This window comes from Crocuta crocuta, unplaced genomic scaffold, assembly GCF_008692635.1.
Source record: "Crocuta crocuta isolate KB4526 unplaced genomic scaffold, BGI_CrCroc_1.0 scaffold312, whole genome shotgun sequence".
In the NCBI taxonomy this organism is placed as follows: domain Eukaryota; kingdom Metazoa; phylum Chordata; class Mammalia; order Carnivora; family Hyaenidae; genus Crocuta; species Crocuta crocuta.
In genome coordinates this window covers 1,257,823-1,277,158 of record NW_027527378.1, presented here as the reverse complement: position 1 = coordinate 1,277,158, position 19,336 = coordinate 1,257,823, and the positions used below count along the sequence as shown (strand labels likewise).

The 19,336-nt window shown below is 42.7% G+C and overlaps 2 protein-coding genes across 7 annotated transcripts in view; one reads left to right on the top strand and one right to left on the bottom strand.

Annotated features, from left to right (window-relative positions):
• SH3KBP1 (SH3 domain containing kinase binding protein 1) overlaps window positions 1-19,336 on the top strand; it is a 281,170-nt gene that overhangs the window by 60,295 nt on the left and 201,539 nt on the right. The window lies entirely within an intron of this gene.
• On the bottom strand, window positions 15,315-15,632 carry LOC144236376 (large ribosomal subunit protein eL42-like). Its single transcript, XM_077770028.1, has one exon. The coding sequence runs from the start codon at window positions 15,630-15,632 to the stop codon at window positions 15,315-15,317; it is 318 nt and encodes a 105-aa protein (XP_077626154.1).

Below are 19,336 nucleotides of genomic sequence, written 5' to 3'. Positions count from 1 at the left end.
CCGCCCGACACTAAAGGACAACTATTGGGAGCTGGAGAGGGTTAGGGGAGGTGGAGAGAATCTTGATTCCACTTGGGCTTCCATGCTGAGTCATCTCTTAATGGGTCTTTCCAGTCACATTTAATTCGGTTGTCTATCAGCCCAGGGACATCACTGCCTAGTGCACATCTCTTCCCTCAGCCTGTCTACCACCATCAATGGGAGTTGGCTCCAGAGAGTTGCATCCGTGAGGCAGCCTCTCCCCCCTGTTTTCACTCCTTTCCCAGCATCTTCTTTTAGGTTCTGCTAGACCGCCAGGGCAGGAATCTCCAGGCCTGGGTCCTAAATGTTTCTGTATCATATTCCCTTCGACAGCGCCGGGTGATTCTAGCTGCCCCGTGGAAGTGTGGTATTATCAGTGTGTGTGGCGTTTTAAGAGTTCTGACTTAAGATCATTTTGAAGAAAGTATCTTCTGAGGGCTTGATTTTCTATGAACTGACGGGAACAGCTACGTCTTTTTATTTTTTATGGAGGGAGGGCAAATTCGTGGCACTGTCGTTCTTTGGGCTCGTCATGTTCCTGCTAAATTTCAGCCAAGCTTTGTGGACACTGCAGGTAAGGATGCCATGTTATTTCTGTCAATGTGCAGAGGCAATTAGGCTGCGGTGCTTGAGAGTGAAATTATTAAATATCAATGGGGGATCGTAAATGTGAAGTAGCATGCAAATCTTTTGATATTATAGCTGTTTCAGTGAAAACACAGCTGCTAAGATACTTTCCTAGCTATAATTGAGAAGGTAATTTTCTTTAAGGCCATTTAAGCCAGATCTTTAGCGCCTTTAGGTCATTAAGAAGCACAAATGTGGGCGAGTCTCTGAAAAAGATGAATAAACATGGGGCATAAGGTGCTTGTAATGCAGAAGGGCAACATCAAGGGCCCAGGTATTCCGAAGAGACCAAGGACTTATTTGTTGTGTGGTTTATTAACAGACTGGAGTCAACACTTCACTAATATAGCCAGTTCTTCTATTTGGAGTTAACGTTTACGTGAAAATTTCCCCAGTAACGAATGATTTAGAGTAAGCAGGCATGTCAGCTTAAGATAGAGTACTAGTAGTTCATGAGAAATGTTGTTGAAATCAATAATTGAAAATGGGAGTTAGAACTTTCCCCAAAAGGCTGATAGGCTAAATGAGAGCAGTTACTTGGAAGAAAATCGAGCCCACCCAATATTTAGACTGTTTACAAGCCAAGTGAATGTGAAAGGAAAGAAACCCTTCTTTAGTTCTGTGATGTCATCTTTCCACGCCTATTGTGGAGCTTTTGATGGTGATATGGTGCTTTCCCTCGGCCAGGCTGACAGGAATGGAGGGAGTGTTGCTGGTAGTGTACTTGTGAAGAGCTGGGGAGAGATGTGCCTCCGGTCAGGGTGGACCCCTTCTGCCCTTGAGCCTGATAAAATCCCCAAATGTCAGGCCACAGATGGAATTTCCATAGACTGTGCTCTGGGGCCTAGTGACAAATTCTTTGCGAAAACCCTATGTGACTTTACTGGAGGGAGAGGTTTTCTAGGAGGGGGTTGGGGAAAGGGCTCTTCAGCTGTAGCTTTACTTAGCACCCTCACCCTCGGAAGCCCGGATGGAGTGATGTTCAGATGGCCTCTTGGCAGGTCTGGCTGGGTTTTGAGGTCTAGCTTTGTAAAATAGGACAGCCTCTACAATTATGACTTTTTTTAGTCAAAACTGTTCTGGATTTCTTTATAATTTGAGAATGTAGTTTTAAAAATATAAATGTGAAGATTCATGTTTCTGTGTTTTAATAAATTCTTGAGATGCACTGGGGAGAACAGTACAAACTAGAACTTCCTCAGATTTTAATCTTTAAAACATTTTTTTTAAATGTTTTATTTATTTCTGAGAGGAGAGAGAGAGAGATAGCATGAGCAGGGGAGGGTCAGAGAGAGAGGGAGACACAGAATCTGAAACAGGCTAGCTGTCAGCACAGAGCCTGACATGGGGCTCAAACCCACGAACCGTGAGATCAAGACCTGAGCTGAAGTGGGACGCTTAACCGACCGAGCCACCCAGGCGCCCCTTAATCTTATTTTAAAGTTTATTTATTTAGTTTTGAGAGACAGCGAGAGCAAGGGAGGGGCAGACAGAGGGGAGAGAGAGTCCCAAGCAGGCTCCACAGCAGCAGCATGGAGCTGGACACGGGGCTCCATCCCAGAAACCGGGAGGTCACGACCTGAGCCAAAATCAAGAGTTGAATGCTTAACTGACTGAGCCACCCAGGTGCCCTGAATTTCCCCAGGTTTAACAGTTAATCAGCTCAGCACATCTGAAGATTAGCAAAAGGATGTACGCTGAGATGTATTTTTACTTTGCTCAAATGGTTGTTTATAAAAGTTGAGATGTGAAAACCAAAGCACAAATTACAGAGTAGGAAGTCAAGTACTTTTATTTATACCAGAAAATAGGAGAAAGATAAAATCAGAGTCAGACCCTCAGAGAAGACAGGCAAGAAAGACTCTACAGTTAGGATGATGGGGAAATGCTTTTGAGCCATGGACCATTTGACTTTGGTGATAGTGAAGTCACCCACTTCCCAGGATCCCGCCTTTTCATGCCGTGTCATGTTTGCGAAAGCTGATGAACAGCTGGTAGCCCCATTTCCTAGCCCTGGGCGACAGGGTGTTCTCAGGATGTGACCCCAGAGCCGCCTGCCTTTCACACGGCGCTGCTGTCCTCTGGAATCTGGGGTGGAAATGCCAGACCAGACTGTCCCTGGCTGCTCCTAGAACTATCCTGAAAACAATGAGTCTTGTAGATGTGTGCATGGGTATGTGTGCAAGGCTGCACACTGTGTGGCAAAATCTGCCTTTGAGTCCAGCCATCGGAGCTGACGTCTGTGCAGGCAGCAGGTAAAAGAAGCCGGGGGGTGTGGATGACTCAGACAGGCACATGAACCTGTGGCTTTGCAGTTACAGAAAATAAAAACACATTTTCTGCTCAATTTGAATAATTGGAAATGAGGTAAAATTCCAAAGCATGAGTTGTGATCTGGGACAGAGGAGCTCCGTGAATGAGTGGTGGCTTGGTGAGTTAGCGCTGGGGAGGGGGATGAGACAGCCATTAAAGTGACCTTCATGAAGGATGGACTCTGGGGCCCAGGGTCTCTTCTTACGGGTGTCTCTGCTCTCCGTGTGTGTGTGTGTGTGTGTGTGTGTGTTTGTGCACGCGTGCACGCGCATGTGTGTGCACGCGTTTGTGTTTTTCTCGGTGTCTGTCTGCAGGCCTGTGGCTCTGTGTATCTGTGTTCATCTGTGTCCACCTGTATGTGTGAGTCTGTCCACACGTCTGTCTCTGGGTCTGCGACTTTGTGTGTGTCTGTGCCTCTGTAGGTGTGCCCATGTGTGTGTCTTCCTGTGTCCCTGTCCTGGAGTGGATAGGCTGCTCCAGGAATTCTCGCCAGGTAGAGTGGGCCGGGCTGGGTTGCTGCCGCCTGAGGTTTCTGACCTGTGCAGCAATGCTGCAGGCAGACAGAAACCGGTGTCCCGCAGGGCCCCGCACGTCTGCTCACGGTCCCGGGATACCTGTCACGGCGGAGGGGAGATGAGCAAGGGAGAACTGGAAGTTTGGAATTGTGTTTAATTTGGGGCTTCCATCCTCGCCGCACCCTCTCCCTGACCGACCACCCACGCGTTTCTCACTTGCCGTTACTTACATCCTCGCCCATCTCCTTGGGATATTCCCAGAATGCTGGATGCTTCCTTGTGATTTTCTCTGCGCAGAAACCATTCCTCCCGGGAGTCATTATTATAGCTCCCGTTAATTTTCATGCTCGGTGTTCACTGTTGCAAAGGAGAGGAAATGAGAGAGTGTGGGCGGTGACTCAGGAACCTGGGGAAATATCCCTTATTATGTCTAGCATTTTCCCCTTGAATATTTAAAAATTGGCCCCGAGCTACTCTGGCCTTAATTTCCAGTTGCTGCTTTTCCTTTGACCTCTCTCATTGCATTTCTTCTTCCTTGTTTTCTTCTTTTTTCCCCCTTGCTTCTGCCTGGAGGCTCCTGAAGCTTCCCAAAGCTGTTAGAGGTGACTGGTAACTCCCTTTATTGAAAGATTGCTCTTGGGCTGTTTGCACTTGCTGCCAGCAGTGGATTGCTGCTACTGTCACACCCAGAAGCCGAAGGGACTCTCTTACTGTTGGTAATAGCTTTGAGTTTTTAAAAAGGACGCTATCATCTACAATTATTTAAATAACTTTCCTAAGCTATTTTCCGTCTTTTTCTCTTCTACTTGAATCAGTCTTCTGAATCTCTTTAATTTTTTTTTTTTTTACCACCAATCCAGGTATTTTCTTTCTTAGATAATGTCCCTACTTATAATTTGTAAAATGAAGAAGTTCGTATGGTAAGAAAATGTCATTCCACCCTCTAGAGAAAAATATGGTTGAGAATTTACTTTCTAGCTTTCCAGTCATATGTCTGAAGCATGGATACGTATTTATTATTTTTCTACAAGAATGGGATCATACTAAAGGTGGTGTTTTGTAACCAATTGTTTTTTTTTCTTAGTTTAAAGTGTGGCAAAATAGACCTAACAAAATTATAACCAATTTTTAAAGTATTCAAAGACTATTAATATTTTAATTTTTGGAATAAATAAAACTAAAACAAAACCAGTGTTTTTAGCAATGGAGAAAAATTAAAACCAGTGCACTAAAAATATCTATTCTTTTTTATTTATTTATTTTGAGAGAGAGAGAGAGAGGTAGGGGCAGAGAGAGAGGGAGAGAGAATCCCAAGCAGGCTCCGCACCATTAGCGGGGAGCCCGATGCAGGACTCTGTGTCATGAACCATGAGATCATGACCTGAGCTGAAACCAAGAGTCCTATGTTTAACGACTGAGCCACCCAGGTGCCTCAAAAAATATACATTAAATTTTTTTTCCATGTTTATTTATTTTGAGAGAGAGCACATGCGCATGGACACACACAAGCAGGGGAGAAGGAGGGAGAATCCCAAGCACACTACCTGCTCTCAGTGCACAGCCTCACACAGGGCTTGATCTGTGAACCATGAGACCATGACCTGAGCCAAAATCAAGAGTCGGACACTCAACCAATTGAGCCACCTACGCTTCCCTAAAAAGATACATTCTTCTTTTTTTTAAACGTTTCTTTAGTTTTGAGAGAGATAGAGACAGAGACAGTGCAAGCAGGAGAGGAGCAGAGAGAGAGAAAGAGAGACACAGAATCTGAAGCAGGCTCCAGGCTCTGAGCTGTCAGCACAGAGCCCCATGTGGGGCTTGAACTCATGAACCACAAGATAATGACCTGAGCCAAAGTCGAATGCTTAACTGACTGAGCCACCGAGGCGCCCCTAAAAATATACATTCTTAAACCTCATTTTACATGGATACAGAGTCTTCACTATAAGAAATTCTTAAGTTTAACATAATGTCACTTAGTCTTCTATAACACTGGTACTGTTTTGCAAGCTTTATAAAGTTTCAGAACCCTCTCCTCAAAGGCAAGACAGAAGCAGAGCCCTACATTTGAGGCAAGACTGGGGAGCCCAGGCACATCCTCTCAAGGCCATAGTACATGGTTACCCTTCTCAAAGCCTTGAAGACCCTGAGACTCCCAGCTAGGCCCAGCAGTCCACTTTGAAAACACACAGCCCTACCTTGTAGTGACCCAATTGTTAATATCTTAGATTGTCTCTAATTTCCTCAGAAAGAACAATTGTGAACATTCTTTCTGTCTGCCTTGTGATTATCTCCCTTGGATGAGTGCCTATAAATTGAGTGAGGGTTTAGAGTATGAGTGTTTGGGTGTTTTTTTTGTTTGTTTGTTTGTTTTTTAATAAGATGTATGATCCCGATTGTCAGCTGGCCTTCCCCAAAGCATGCCAACTTGAACTGCCACCAGTCATATAGAAGGCTCCATTCTCCCTTCCCTGGGTAGACTCTCCCTTAAACATTCAGTGTGTCTAGTACCGTGTCTCATTGTTTGATTTTTATATCTACGGTTACTACTAAGTTGATATTTTCATGCATCTGTTGACCCATATGTGTAATTCTTCTTTGGTGAACTATCTATTCATAACCTTTGCCCATTTTAAAATTTAGCTGTTTGTTTATGAGTCCCAGGGTAGAAGCCCTTGGTCTGTGCTGTGTATATACATTTTAAATGGGAGAGGTTTGTGGGCCAAGATTCTCGTAGTCAGATTTCAACATAAGAACTTGGAAAGGATAAAATTCTGGATTTTGATCTCTGCTTAGATGATATGGGATGTCTTTTCTGCTGTTTAGAAATGCTCCCTAATGTTTGCTAGAGAGGAGTTTAAAGCCAGTGGCTGTGTTAAGTTTGGAGACATTTCTAGGGTTTTACTTATCTTTATTATTCTAGTACCCAAACTGGAATGTGTAAATATGATCTTTTGGCTTGTTACAAGCACACACTGAATTAAACATCTTCTACTTGAGAAAACACGAAGTGCCCCATGTGCATTTTGGCACTTACGTCATGAGTAACATCATCAGCTTTACAAATAGCACTGTAGCTTCGGATGTCTGTGCCTGGAAAGAGGTTGGCTTTTTTTTCTTCCTGTTTGTCTGCCAAGTGATGCTAAATCAATAATAATATTGATTGGAAAAGAAGAAAAACATGTAGTGACTATTTGCAATGGAAATAAATTAATGCATCCTTAAAATAATATCATTCAATATAATCTTATAAATAAAGTTGAAAGCCTCTTTTGACTTAATAGGACGTTTCTCTATCTCAAGATCAGAAAGTTTACATGGATCTTACTAATTAAAAAAAAAAATATGTGCTGAACTTACGCAGACAGGAAAATGAGATATAAAATGTCAAGTTCTCTCTCCTTCAAACTTGAATACCTCTAACAGTTGCTTGCAAGGCTTTGTGCATGTAGGAAATGTCTTCAGTAGTTAATGTACTCATATGTTGACTCATAAGTCAGACCATGGATTACTCATCCCAAAGTGCAGAATTGGGGATCAGTCTTGGAAAATTTTGACTTCATTTTAATCTTCCTATTGTGAACATCTCTTTCATTCTGAAAACTCAGCATATTCTATTTCTCCCAAACATAGATACCACAAATGAGTATTTTGTATCTCTTTCTTTTCCTTCAAGGAGAACTCAGTTCTTTGCCCGTACTCTCTAAGGTCCAAGACAAACACCAGCCAAAATTGCTTGGTGTGTCCAGGAATGCCCGTGGTACATGCTATTTGGTTACGTGGCCGAGTCAGTCACAGTAGATGGGTTTTAGCTTCATCCTGAGTGGTTACTAGGGCCGTGGTTCACATGTATTGAATTTACAGCTCTCATTTATAAGGCAGGGTGTGACTTATAAACTGATGCTGTTAATTTTGGTTGAACCCCAGGTATTACTGTGTGGCTTTTCTTCCCCTTCAGAGTATCATAGAGCCTTAAAACACAGTCACCAGCATGCCCTTTCTGTATTTAACCTTTGAGGTGTGCCTCTCGCGGTTGAGCTGGGGTGGTTATAGCTGGCGAGCCCAAATGGGACGTAGATCAGCAACATAGCTCAGGATGATAGTAAATCCTGCGATTCTTTTCATCTTTGTTTGTGGCTGGGTAAAAATCTCCTAAATTACAGCCAGTGTGTATGTTTTGTGTGTCTTTGTGTTGTGTGTTTGACTGCAGTCGGTGGCAAAATTGATACCAGCACAGTGCATTGTTATCAGCACATCTCGTACATGTGACCTGAAGCCACACCGCTCGTTTGCAGTGCCCTCCAATGTGCTCTGACTTCCGAGCAAATTAACCTCCAAGTCAGAACTGCCGCATCTCTGCAGGAGCTGAGGCTGAGCTGCTCTGTTGGTGTGGGGGCAGGGAGTAGGCTTAGCAGGAGAGGACAAGGGCAAGTTGAGAAATTGTTCTAGATCTCAGCCAGTTAATTATTGCAGCTTCCCAGCATGTATGAAAGGAACAATGTGAATAACATCAATAGTGATTATTTTCCTTCATTATTCTGTCCACCTGCTATTTACTGTGAGCATTCCAGGGAGAAGAGATAAGCCAAGGCTGCATTTTAAAAATCCAGAGTCTCAAAGCGTGCTTTGTCTGTCTTTCTGGCGCTGATCGGTGAGGATGGGGCAGGGCTGTCATCAGATTTTTAGATCTATTTTTAAACTTTGAGGACAAATTTTAAAAATATGAGCTGCTGCTGCTGCATTTTTAAAAAAAATCCCTTTCTATTCTAAAAATAATTTGCTGGGAAAAAGTTTGTGAATTGTTTATTAAAGAGAGACGAAGAAATGCAACTGAGTGTGCTTCCTTATAAATAAAGGGAAACATCACCTCACAGCTACTGTCTGAAAGCAGATGTAGCTTCTTGGGAAAGATTTCTGACATGTTAATGCCACTGTAAGAATGTGGACGAAAATTCAGAATTTTCCCTGTGGCTTCCCTTTTCAGACCCTCCAAACCCTACTCGTTTCTTATCATGGAACTGGTATGTTATCCCTCTTGGGAAGGCATTTCATCCCCCAGGCAGTACAGATGCCCCCCAGCTTCTGTTCTTACCAGAACCCCTAGTCATCCTCGTTTCTCCTTCAACACTTTATATCGCGCGTAACAATCACTGACATTTACTATAGGCCACATACTCTTCTAAGCTCGGTTCAGATAGCAGTTTATTTAGTTGTCATAATAACCCTTGAGTTCGATGTGGCCATTATTCTATTTTAAAGATGAAGTAGGCTGGGGCACCTGGGTTGTTTAGTTGGTTAAGCATCTGACTCTTGATTTTGGCTTAGGTTGTGATCTCACCGTCATGAGATTGAGTCCTGCATGGGTCTCCATGCTGGGTCTGGAGTCTGCTTAAGATTCTCTCTCTCCTCTCCCTTTGCCCCTCCTCTGCTCGCTCGCTCTCTCTCTCTCTCAAAAAAAAAAAGTTGAAGTAGGCTGAATAATGGCTCCCCAATGATGTCCACATCATAATCCCCAGAACCTATGTATATGTTACAAATACGTTATTTGGCAAAAGGGACTTTGCATATTTGCTTAAGTTAAGGCTCTCAAGATAGGGAGATGAAAATTACCAAGGTCCTTATGAGAGGGAAGCGTACAGGCAAGAAAAATAAAAATAGATGAATTGGAGTATGTCAAAATTAAAAACTTCTGTGAATCAAAAGACACCATCAACAGAGTGAAAAGACAATGGAATGGGAGAAAGAATTGGCAAGTCATGTATCAAAATAATAACTCCAATAACTCAGCAACAGCAACAACAGAAAACAGAAAACAGATCTCCTGATTAAAAATGGGCAGAGGACCTGAAGAGACATCGCACCAATGAAGATTTACTGTTGGTAAACAAGCCCATGGAAAGATGCTCGATACCATTCATCATTAAGGAAATGCAAATCAAAACCGCAGTGAGATGTCACCTCACTCCTGTTAGAATGGCTACTATAAAAGAAACACATGGAAAATAAGAAACGTTGGCAAGGATGTGAAGAAATTGGAACTTTCCTGCGCTGTTTGTGGGAATGCAAACTCATGCAGCCACTGTGGAAAACAGTATGGAGGTTCCTCAAAAAGTTAAAAATAGAACTACCTTATGATCCAGCAATTCTACATTCAGAAGAACTAAGAGCAGATTCTCAAAGAGATATTTTTACACCTTTGTTCATAGCAACATATCCATGATAGCCAAAATGTGGAAGCAACCCAAGTGTCCAGTAATGGATGAATGAATAAACAAAATGTGGTCTATACACACAATAGAATATCATTCAGCCTTTAAAAGGAGGGAAATTGTGACACATGCTATAAAATGGATGAGCCCTCAGAACCTAGTGTTAAGTGATATAAACCTGTCACAAAAAGGAAGATACTAGAGTAGTCAGACTCAGAGACAGAAAGTAGGATAGTGGTTACTAGGAGCTGGGAAGAGGTTGGAATGAGTAGCTATTGTTGAATGAGTGAGAGTTTGAGTTTTATAACCTGTTGATTAATATTATTTATCTTTAGTCTGTTAATGCTAGATAAAGGCACATATTTCCAGGCACAAATGAAAAGACTTTCCTGTCTCGGCTCTCATCAGTGGACAGTTTCTCACTACAAAATACTTCTTCAGTCTCAAACCTAAGCTTTGGAAACCATGCACTTAAAATCAGGGCTTTGTACTTCCCAGAATGAGTTTTGTTTTTTTTTTAAAGATTTTTGTTTTTACTTAATCTCTACAACTAACATGGGGCTCAAACCCACAACCCCAAGATCAAGAGTCACATGTTCTACTGACTGAGTTGTCCAGGAGCCCCTGGAATGAGTTATTCTTAAATTTTTTTGATGTTTATTTCTTTTTGAGAGAGAGAGACAGAGAGACAGAACACGAGTAGGGGAGGGAGAGAGAGAGGGAGACACAGAATCTGAAGCAGGCTCCAGGCTCCGAGCTGTCAGCACAGAGCCCAATGCTGGGCTTGAACTCATGAACCACGAGATCATGACCCGAGCAGAAGTCAGACACCTAACCAACTGAGCCACCTAGGCGCCCCTGGAATGAGTTATTCTAAGCTGAGCTTTTGGATGGGTCTTTCTTCTTTAGGGGATGAGGGTGGGAAGTGAGAGACCTTCCAATAATATGCACTAACCTTTGTCATAAAATTATTAGAAAAAAATGAGTGTTTTTTCTTTTTAAAATTATCTTTCACTGGAGAAACCCTTTGCAATCCTGTCACACCTCTAAGAAGACCTCAGGGAAAAGAATGGATTTTGCCAAAAAAATTTTTAGAAACTTCTGTATGGAAAAAATTAGAATTGATAGAGTAAATAGATAGTCAACAAACAAGGGAAATTCTGCAACATGTGAAAGATGAAGGGACAATTCTTTAATATTCAGGGAGCTCTTAGAAATGAAAGGAAGGGGCACCTGGGTGGCTCAGTTGGTTGAGCGTCCGACTTTGGCCCAGGTCATGATCTCAAGGGTTTGTGAGTTTGAGCCCCACATGAGGCTCAGTGCTGTCAGCACAGGGCCCGCTTCAGATCCTCTGTCCCTCTGTCTATCTCTGCCCCTCCCCTGCTCGTGCTCTTTTTATCTCAAAAATAAATAAAGAAAAGGACAGATACCATATGTTTGCACGTATAGGTGGATTAGGAGGAACTTAATGGAGAACCATGGGGGAGAAGAAGGGGAAAAATAGTTGGGGAGAGGGAGGGAGGCAAACCATGAGAGACTTTTGAATGCTGAGGACAGGGGCGCCTGGGTGGCTTAGTCGGTTAAGCGTCCAGCTTTCGCTTAGGTCATGATCTCGCGGTTCGTGGGTTCGAGTCCCGCGTCGGGCTCTGTGCTGACTGCCAGCTCAGAGCCTGGAGCCTATTTTGGAGTCTGTGTCTACCTGTCTCTCTGGCCGTCCCCTGCTCATGCTGTGTGTGTCTCTCTCTCTTTCCTAGGAATAAATAAAAATATTAAAAAAATATATTGAATGCTGAGAACAAACTGAGGGCTGATGGGGGTGGAGGAGAGGGGAAGGGGGGTGATGGGCATGGAGGAGGGCACTTGTTGGGATGAGCACTGGGTGTTATTTGGAAATCAACTTGACAATAAACTAAGAAAAAAATAAACATTAAAATTTTTAAAAAATGGTTAACAGTTTATCAGCACATACAGGTTAAGTTCCAAATCACTTTGCATTTGCAAAAAAATAAATAAATAAAACATTAAAAAAATAGAAATGAAAGAGAAAGAGGCACATTTCACAGTGGAACTGATGGACATGAGCAGGCAGATCACCAGAAAAGAAAAACCAAATAGATGATAAGCATATGAAAAACTGATCAACTTTAATTTGTACTAATTAAAGAAATGTAAATTAGATTTTACTTTCTGTTATCAGATTGGCAAAAATTAAGAAGTTTCAGGATACGGAATACAGGGAAATTGGTACTCATTCATGTTATTAGTGGGAGTGTAATTGAGAAAAACTGGAGGCTAATCTTGTTTGTCTAAGTAAGGATGCACACAGAGTGCAAAGTGAAATAAAGAAATTTCACTTTTGCAATGTGTCCCCCGGTCACACACGTGTATTTGGGCAGAGTTATAGACACGGTGATTCTCAGTGTAGCATTGTCTTAAAGACTTAAGACCACCGGATAGTTTCACGTGGGCTATAGTCTGGAGGGGAGAGGACTTCCTCTCCAGCCCCAGATTACAGTAAATTACCCGTATAACTAAGAGTACAGCAATATAGTGCAAGGAGGACAGCCTTGTGGCAGGAGCACATGAAGTCTCTATCAGGGTGTATTTCATGCACCGGTCTCTGCTCCTAGATCCCAATGGTCTACACAGCAGTGGAGATTCTGCCAGATCTCAGAAACAGCCAGTTTGCTGTGCCATGAGTTTTCACCATCAGCATTCCAGAAGGAGCCAGCAGTGACAGCTGGTGTACTTCCGTTTATGGTATGGTGAGAAACATGCAGCTCCCCTGGTTCTTGAACAAAACTCCACTCCAGTGAGGCCATGTGTTCATCTAGGGGAGTAGAAGGCAGAGACAGTAGCCACATGTCCCTGACGAGATCTCTGCTCTGATTTTCTATCCCCTCATTTTCCAACGTTCCCCTTGCTGCCGCCACCGCCCGCCCCCCCNCCCGCTGTGAGTTTGAGCTCTTTAATCTGGGTGGTTCTGATTGGTCGAACTGCCTAGTTCTGAAATCTCCTTTTCTGCACAACCAGATCATCCACTCTGATGCTGGAAAATCCTACATTTGTATTCTGTGCAGCCATGGGGAAGAGGGGGCAGAGCTCTGATAGGAGAAGATGTCCAAGAGGCATCGTCAAATGGAAGAAGGCAAGATGCAAAACACCATATATTGTATGAGTCCATTTGTGTTAAGAGCAAGTAGGGACACATGGCTCATTGATAGTTCCTAGGGGGGCAGGACTGGGATTTCACTGGAAAGTGGGTACACCTTTACCTTTTGCATAAGATTCTCTCCTTGCATAAGCAAGCATGTATGCCTTTAAAATGAGTAAGTTTAAACATCAAAGTGATATATATGTATATAGATTAAAAACTGCATCATATAGAAAGGTACATGAGTACCCAGCAGTGCCATGTTCCTTCTCCTGTCCTTGTCTTCTGGGAGACAGTCACTTTGCAGTTCAAGCCGCTGCTTCTAGTGCTGGCTGTAGGACTTCTGAGTACTATGCAAGCAGTGCTGTCTCTTGGTTTGTCAATCCTAGGTGTTATGCTACTTAAGGGTTTCAGCTCAGTCACCCCCCTCACCCCACCTCCTGCTTACCCCATGCTCCCTATACGCTCACATCTCAGGTTCTGATCTAATCTATATTTAATGTTTTCATTACTATAGCAATGCTGATATTGAGTACTGAAGCAAGAATATATTATAATTCTTTTATAGAATGGTTTTTCCTATAGATAATAATTCTTTGTTTGTTGAATTATCCTAGGAGCTGCAAATCTTTTCATACCTTGAACTTAACAACTCTTTAAAATGCCTCTTAATCTCCCACCCCGCTTCCCCCATCCCCCCCGAAAATACCAGCACCTTCCAACTTGAACTGGTTGTTCTTTTTTATTTTTTTATTTTTTATTTTTAAATGTTTTTATTTATTTTTGAGAGAGAGAGCAAGTGGGGGGGAAGCGGAGAGAGAGGGAGACAGAGGAGCTGAAGCGGGCTCTGTTCTGAGAGCGGAGAGCCCCACGTAGGGCTCGAACTCACAAACTGTGAGATCGTGACCCGAGCCGATGTCGGGCTCTCAACCAACTGAGCCACCCAGGCGCCCCTGAACTGGTTGTTCTTGAAACTGCTGCCCAGAAGTCAGCCAAGGAATTCCCACCGCCTCTCTGTCGTTAGTGACTGCCCTGGGTCTGTGCTCCCTCACCCTCTTGTCTGACTCACTTGATTTGGCGGCCCGTGCGCTCCGGTAGCTCTCTTAGAAAGAGTGCATGGAAGGAAAGCTTTTGAGACTTCTAGAGCAGCCACGGTAAGGGTTGGATACTAGAAACTTTCTCCCTCTTAATACTCTCCCCACCCCTCAGTGCCTGGCCTGTGCCCGCTGGCAGGTGGGGCTCCCCGTCCTGCTGACGGAGCCTGACACCCTTAGGACCCAGAGGCTGTGCCTTCATCCACACAATCTCATTCAGTCTTCAAAATATACTAATCACTCATTTTACAGCCCACAAAAGCGAGGCCCCCAACGTCACACCCTCTGCAATATCAGGGCCAGAACTTGAACTGAACGATCGGCTGTGTGAATGAGTGCTGCTACCCTCCCAAAGCCAGCTGTTCCCTCCTGGAGAGAGAGTTAACAGTACTGGGCTCTGAGCCGTAAGTGCCAAATGCACAGTCACGCGTGCAGGGCGAGTCTGATTCTGAGCGGCCGTCTGTGCCTGCTTCCTGAGCACTTCAGCTCTAGTTCGCCATCCCTTGGCAGAAGTATCTTCCAGTCTTATTGATTGTGCATGTGTGTGAGCCATGTATGGGAGTGTGAGAGAGATTGATTTATAGTTCTGCTTCTAGCTCCTTGCGATAATTAAAATGCTCTGTCTATCATTCATATGAGCTCAGTATGATTATTTTTATTGCTCCAGTATCTGCTTCCAAGCAATGTAAGAATTTCACCGCCCCCCTCCCGTGCCTTTTGTGATATGAAATGCCTCATTACTTAGCAGTTTTCTGCTGATTGCACAGTTTAGCATTTGATCTTTTTGTTAACCACAGTCAGGTGACCATACATAGGGTAATTAGATTAACCTGCCCCTCCTCTTCTTTACTGAAACAATATAAAATCTGGTATTCTGTTGGCACATGCTTTCCTTAGATTAATGATCTTGGAGCTGCTGTGTGGAAATTTGCATAGCTCCCTACAGCTCTGAGAAATGAAAATGCCCAGCTGTCTAAAAGCTTTAATCAGGAAATGAGCATGAAATGGCATTGTTTTGTCACGGGCTTAGAATAATTTATTCTAGACAATCAAGTTATCCGAGATGGAAATGTATGTAAACATTCTTTCAGCACCCAGTAAACAGGTGCTTTTTTGTTAAAAATTCAAGAATTTCTTTACTTGGGAGTGGCTTTCAAATCATTGGTCCTCAGCACTGCTCACTTCTTACAGTTCATTCTATGATGATATTCCTTGTGTCTCCTCTTTTTTTTTTTTAAACCATCAAGCATAAATTTCCCCCAAAAAGGGAACTTTATTGAGGGCGCTAGTTTATTTCACACTCAAAGGATCAGCTGTAACCAAATGAAGTGAATATAACCTCAAGATTTTATTGTCTTCATAATGTAACAAAATACGAAGCTTAGAAGTGGATCACTTGGCCTTTTCTCTTCTTATCTCCTCCCAGTTCAAAATGCTTGCATCTCTTGATAGCCAGCATTCTCTTAGATCTGTAGTTGGGCTCAACCCATTCAAGCCTCAGCACAATCTTCTTTGTAGTTTTAGGCTTTTTTCGGAAAATCGGCTTAGTTTGCCCACCATAGCCACTCTGCTTCCTGTCATAACACCGCTTTCCCTGGGCACAAAGAGAATCTTTGCCTTTCTTGTACTGTGTCACTTTGTGGGGCTGGTGCTTGCCACACTTCTTGCAGAAAGTCCGGTGGGGTTTAGGAATGTTCATCGTGGCTACGAGAAGGCTATCGGCACGGAAAGCTTGTGTCTCCTTTTTTAGGTGGCAATGGATGGAAGCTGGCCTTCCAGAGCAAGTGAAGAGAGCATATACGTGTAGGTGGAGCATGGCGTGACCACTAGGAGTGTGGGCTTGGCCCCAGGAGTGCCTGTCAGCCCTTGACTGTCTTGACCCCTCTTGGGACCCACTTCCCCCATCTGTCAAAGAGAGATAATGCTCCCTATTTCTTAGTGTGGCTGTGAGTGCTGGGTGAACTACTCCGTGCAAACCCTTAGAACAGTCCCTTGCTCCTAGTATTCATAGTTGCAAGCTAATTCCGTAGTTTTTAGATCTAGGAAAATGAAGAAGAGATTCAGTTTCTGTTTTATATGTAAGGGATCCCAGTGCATTTACAGTTTTTCATGAGTTTCTTAGTCTTAGAAGAAGTTGTGACTATAAAAATTCACATTGACCTAGACACATGTACTGCTGCCATTTATAGCTGCCACATAGTAGGCACTTAGATGTCTTTTAGAAGAATGATAGAGCTAATAATAATGGCCATCATTTATTGAGTGTCTGGGGGTGAAAGAAGACTAAGACCTCTTCCTTACCCCTGAGGCCCTCACAGGGTGGCTGAGAGAGAGACTTAGAGGACAGGAGTCAGTGCTGGGACAGGGTTTTCCACAAAGGGCCCCAGGACACAGGCTCTTCATCGTCTTCAAAGCTGTTAAAAAGATGACAGAAATGGCTCTTAGTCTTCGGATGGCCCTTCTTTTTTCTCCAAGAGCAAGCTGTTTACCTAGCGTGTGATCCAACAATTCCTGTGTTTCCAGGAGTATTGCGTCATGGAGTAGGTACGATGTTACCAGAAACATTTAAAAAATTTTCCAGAAGAGGCTGTTGGAGAAAGTGCCCGCCCCTCAGGGAGCTTGGTTTGAGATCCTGTAATTAACCTTTTTGAGCATAATTAACCAATCTCACACTGTTTAAGTCTTGTTATACTTGTACTCTGGGCACTAAAGTGAACTGTATTCTACCTATGATAAAACTGCAAAAAAGATTTAATATTGTCTTTTATAAGCATTTGATCTATTATTCTGGGTTGTTGTCATACCATTGATTACACTTATATTTCAAAATTTTTGAAAATTTTTTATCATATTAATTGAAAAGACACTTGATTAATGGGCCTGGTATGATTTTCCCATCTTAATCTTATCTCCTCTTCTTGATGAAATAGATGGACTGAAGAGCTTTCTTTTAAGTTTTGTATCTGTTCATATGTACGACCATCACTGGGACTCAGTAACATTAGGATCCTTAAAACTAGCAGCAGAAAGGATATAACTGAACTGTATTAGGGAGCAGTATCAATTTGCTTGTTTGCAGAAGTAACAGTCGATAGTCTAATGATTGGGGAATAGTAAACACATTTCAGTCATTACTTTTTTAATGTTTATTTATTTTTGAGAGAGACAGAGCACGAACATGGGAGGGGCAGAGAGACAGGGAGACACAGAATCTGAAGCAGGCTCCAGGCTCTGTGCTGTCAGCACATGGGGCCCGAACCCATGGACTGTAAGATCATGACCTGAACAGAAGTCAGATGCTTAACCGACTGAGCCACCCAGGAACCCCTCAATCATCACTTTTTAAATTAAAAAGCTGTATGGCTAACACAGGCACATGGTACCAATTAAAAGTGACCAAACATATGCTTTCCCTGCCTCTCGGTCACCCTGTTCCCCTCCCTGGAGGCAGCCTCAGTTATCAGTTTGTTCTCTTACACAATGAGGCATGCACACACTTTCACACAAATGCTAGCGTCCGTCATCAGGCTTTCTTACTAGCAACATGTCTTAGCGATTATCCTTATTTGTACTTAGAGACCCGGCTCATTCTTGGAGAGAGTTGCATGGTATGGATTTACTGTAATTCATGTTACCAGTTCTCGACTGACACTCATTTACATTCTTTCAGTCTTGCTAATGTAAGCAGTGTTGTAACGATTAATCTTGTGCATACACCATTTTGCACGTGTGCAAGCATACTTGCAGTTTAAATTCCTAGGAGTGGAAATACAGAGTCAAAAGGCACAGGCATTTAAATTTTTAGTAGATAATTGCCATGTTGCTTCCCACAGAGGTCATACCGATTTATATATCAATTTATTTTCTCATTGGTGAGTATGAGAGGGTATCTTTCTCTACACCAGAGCTAAAATGACATTGTTTTGGTTGTTGCCAATCAGATTTAAAAAACGATTTTTTGCATCAGTAGCACTAATAAATGCACTGGGTATCAGAGAGATCCATTGAGAGATGTAGTAGTATTTAGTATCAAGAAAACAAAATGACAACTCTTTGTAGTAAAAATTATATACATCCTGTCTATGTAGACTATTAACTTGTGGAGAGTTTAACTTGTGCTTACTATCCTCTATACTTATTTACCCTTTGCACGGATACCAGCTGCGGGCCGAACACTGTGCTACGTGCTCTGAGAACAGAGGCAGTATTCTGAGAGGGCCCAGACCCTAGAGAGGACTGGTGTGAACGTGATAATATGGTAGCTGTAAATGCTGCACTTTTAGTAAAAGGCCACAGCCAGAAGGATCCAGGTCTTCTGCCTAGTATGCGCCGCACAGATATTGTCAAATGAATGCCACTGTCATTTGCATTTTTCTTAGGAGTGTGGTTAAGTATCTTTTCATGGGTTTGAATCATTTTTTTCTACGAATTATCCTTTGCTATTTTTTGTTGGGTTATTGGTCTCTTTGCCGACACTTTGTAGAAAGTGTTCTCGGTAACAAGCAACATTCCCCTACTTTGACTTTTGTTGATTAACTTTCTTTCTTTTCTTCTTTCTTTTTTTTTATTTTGTAGTTGTAGTTTTCTGTAATTCATCAGCCCTTTCTTTTGCGGTTTCTGGAATCTGTGTCAGAGTGTCAAATAGTCTTTCCCACTCTGAGATTGTAAAATATTTCTTGCGTATATTCTTCTAGTGTTTTTAAGGTTTCATTAATAATTTTTTAACTTTTATTTATTTATTTTGAGAGAGAGAGAGAGTGTGTGTGTGTGGGGGGGGCAGACAGAGAGGGAAAGAGAGAGAATCGCAAGCAGCATCTGCACTGTCAGTGCAGAGCCCGATGTGAGGCTTGAGCTCATGAACTGTGAGATCGTGACCTAAGCCAAAATCAAGAGTTGGACGCACAACTGACTGAGCCACCCAGGCGCTCCTTTAAGGTTTTATTTTTATTTTATTGTATTGTATTGTCTTGTATTTTATTTAATTTTATTTTAAAGTTTCTTGTGTATTTATTTTTGAGACAGAGTACCTGTGCATGTGTAAGCAAGGGAGGGACTGAGAGAAGGAGACAGAGGATCTGAAGCGAGCTCCTCGCTGACAGCAGAGAGGAGAGAGCCCAATGTGGGGCTTGAACTCACAAACTGTGAGATCGTGAACTGAGCCATAGTCAGATGCTTAACCGACTGAGCCACCCAGATGCCCCTAAGGATTTATTTTTAAATGAGTGAATTTATTTTGAATGTCTAATGTTCCTAGTCTAATAAAAAAATAGGTATTGCTTGTTCGAGGAAAATGAGGTACTGTGTGAATTGTCCTGCTGTAGCTTCTTCCTACTGCTCTTAAGCCAGATCTGCATCCTGTGAGGTGATAAGTTGCTTGTGATCCAGTGAACACCGCTTGTGTGT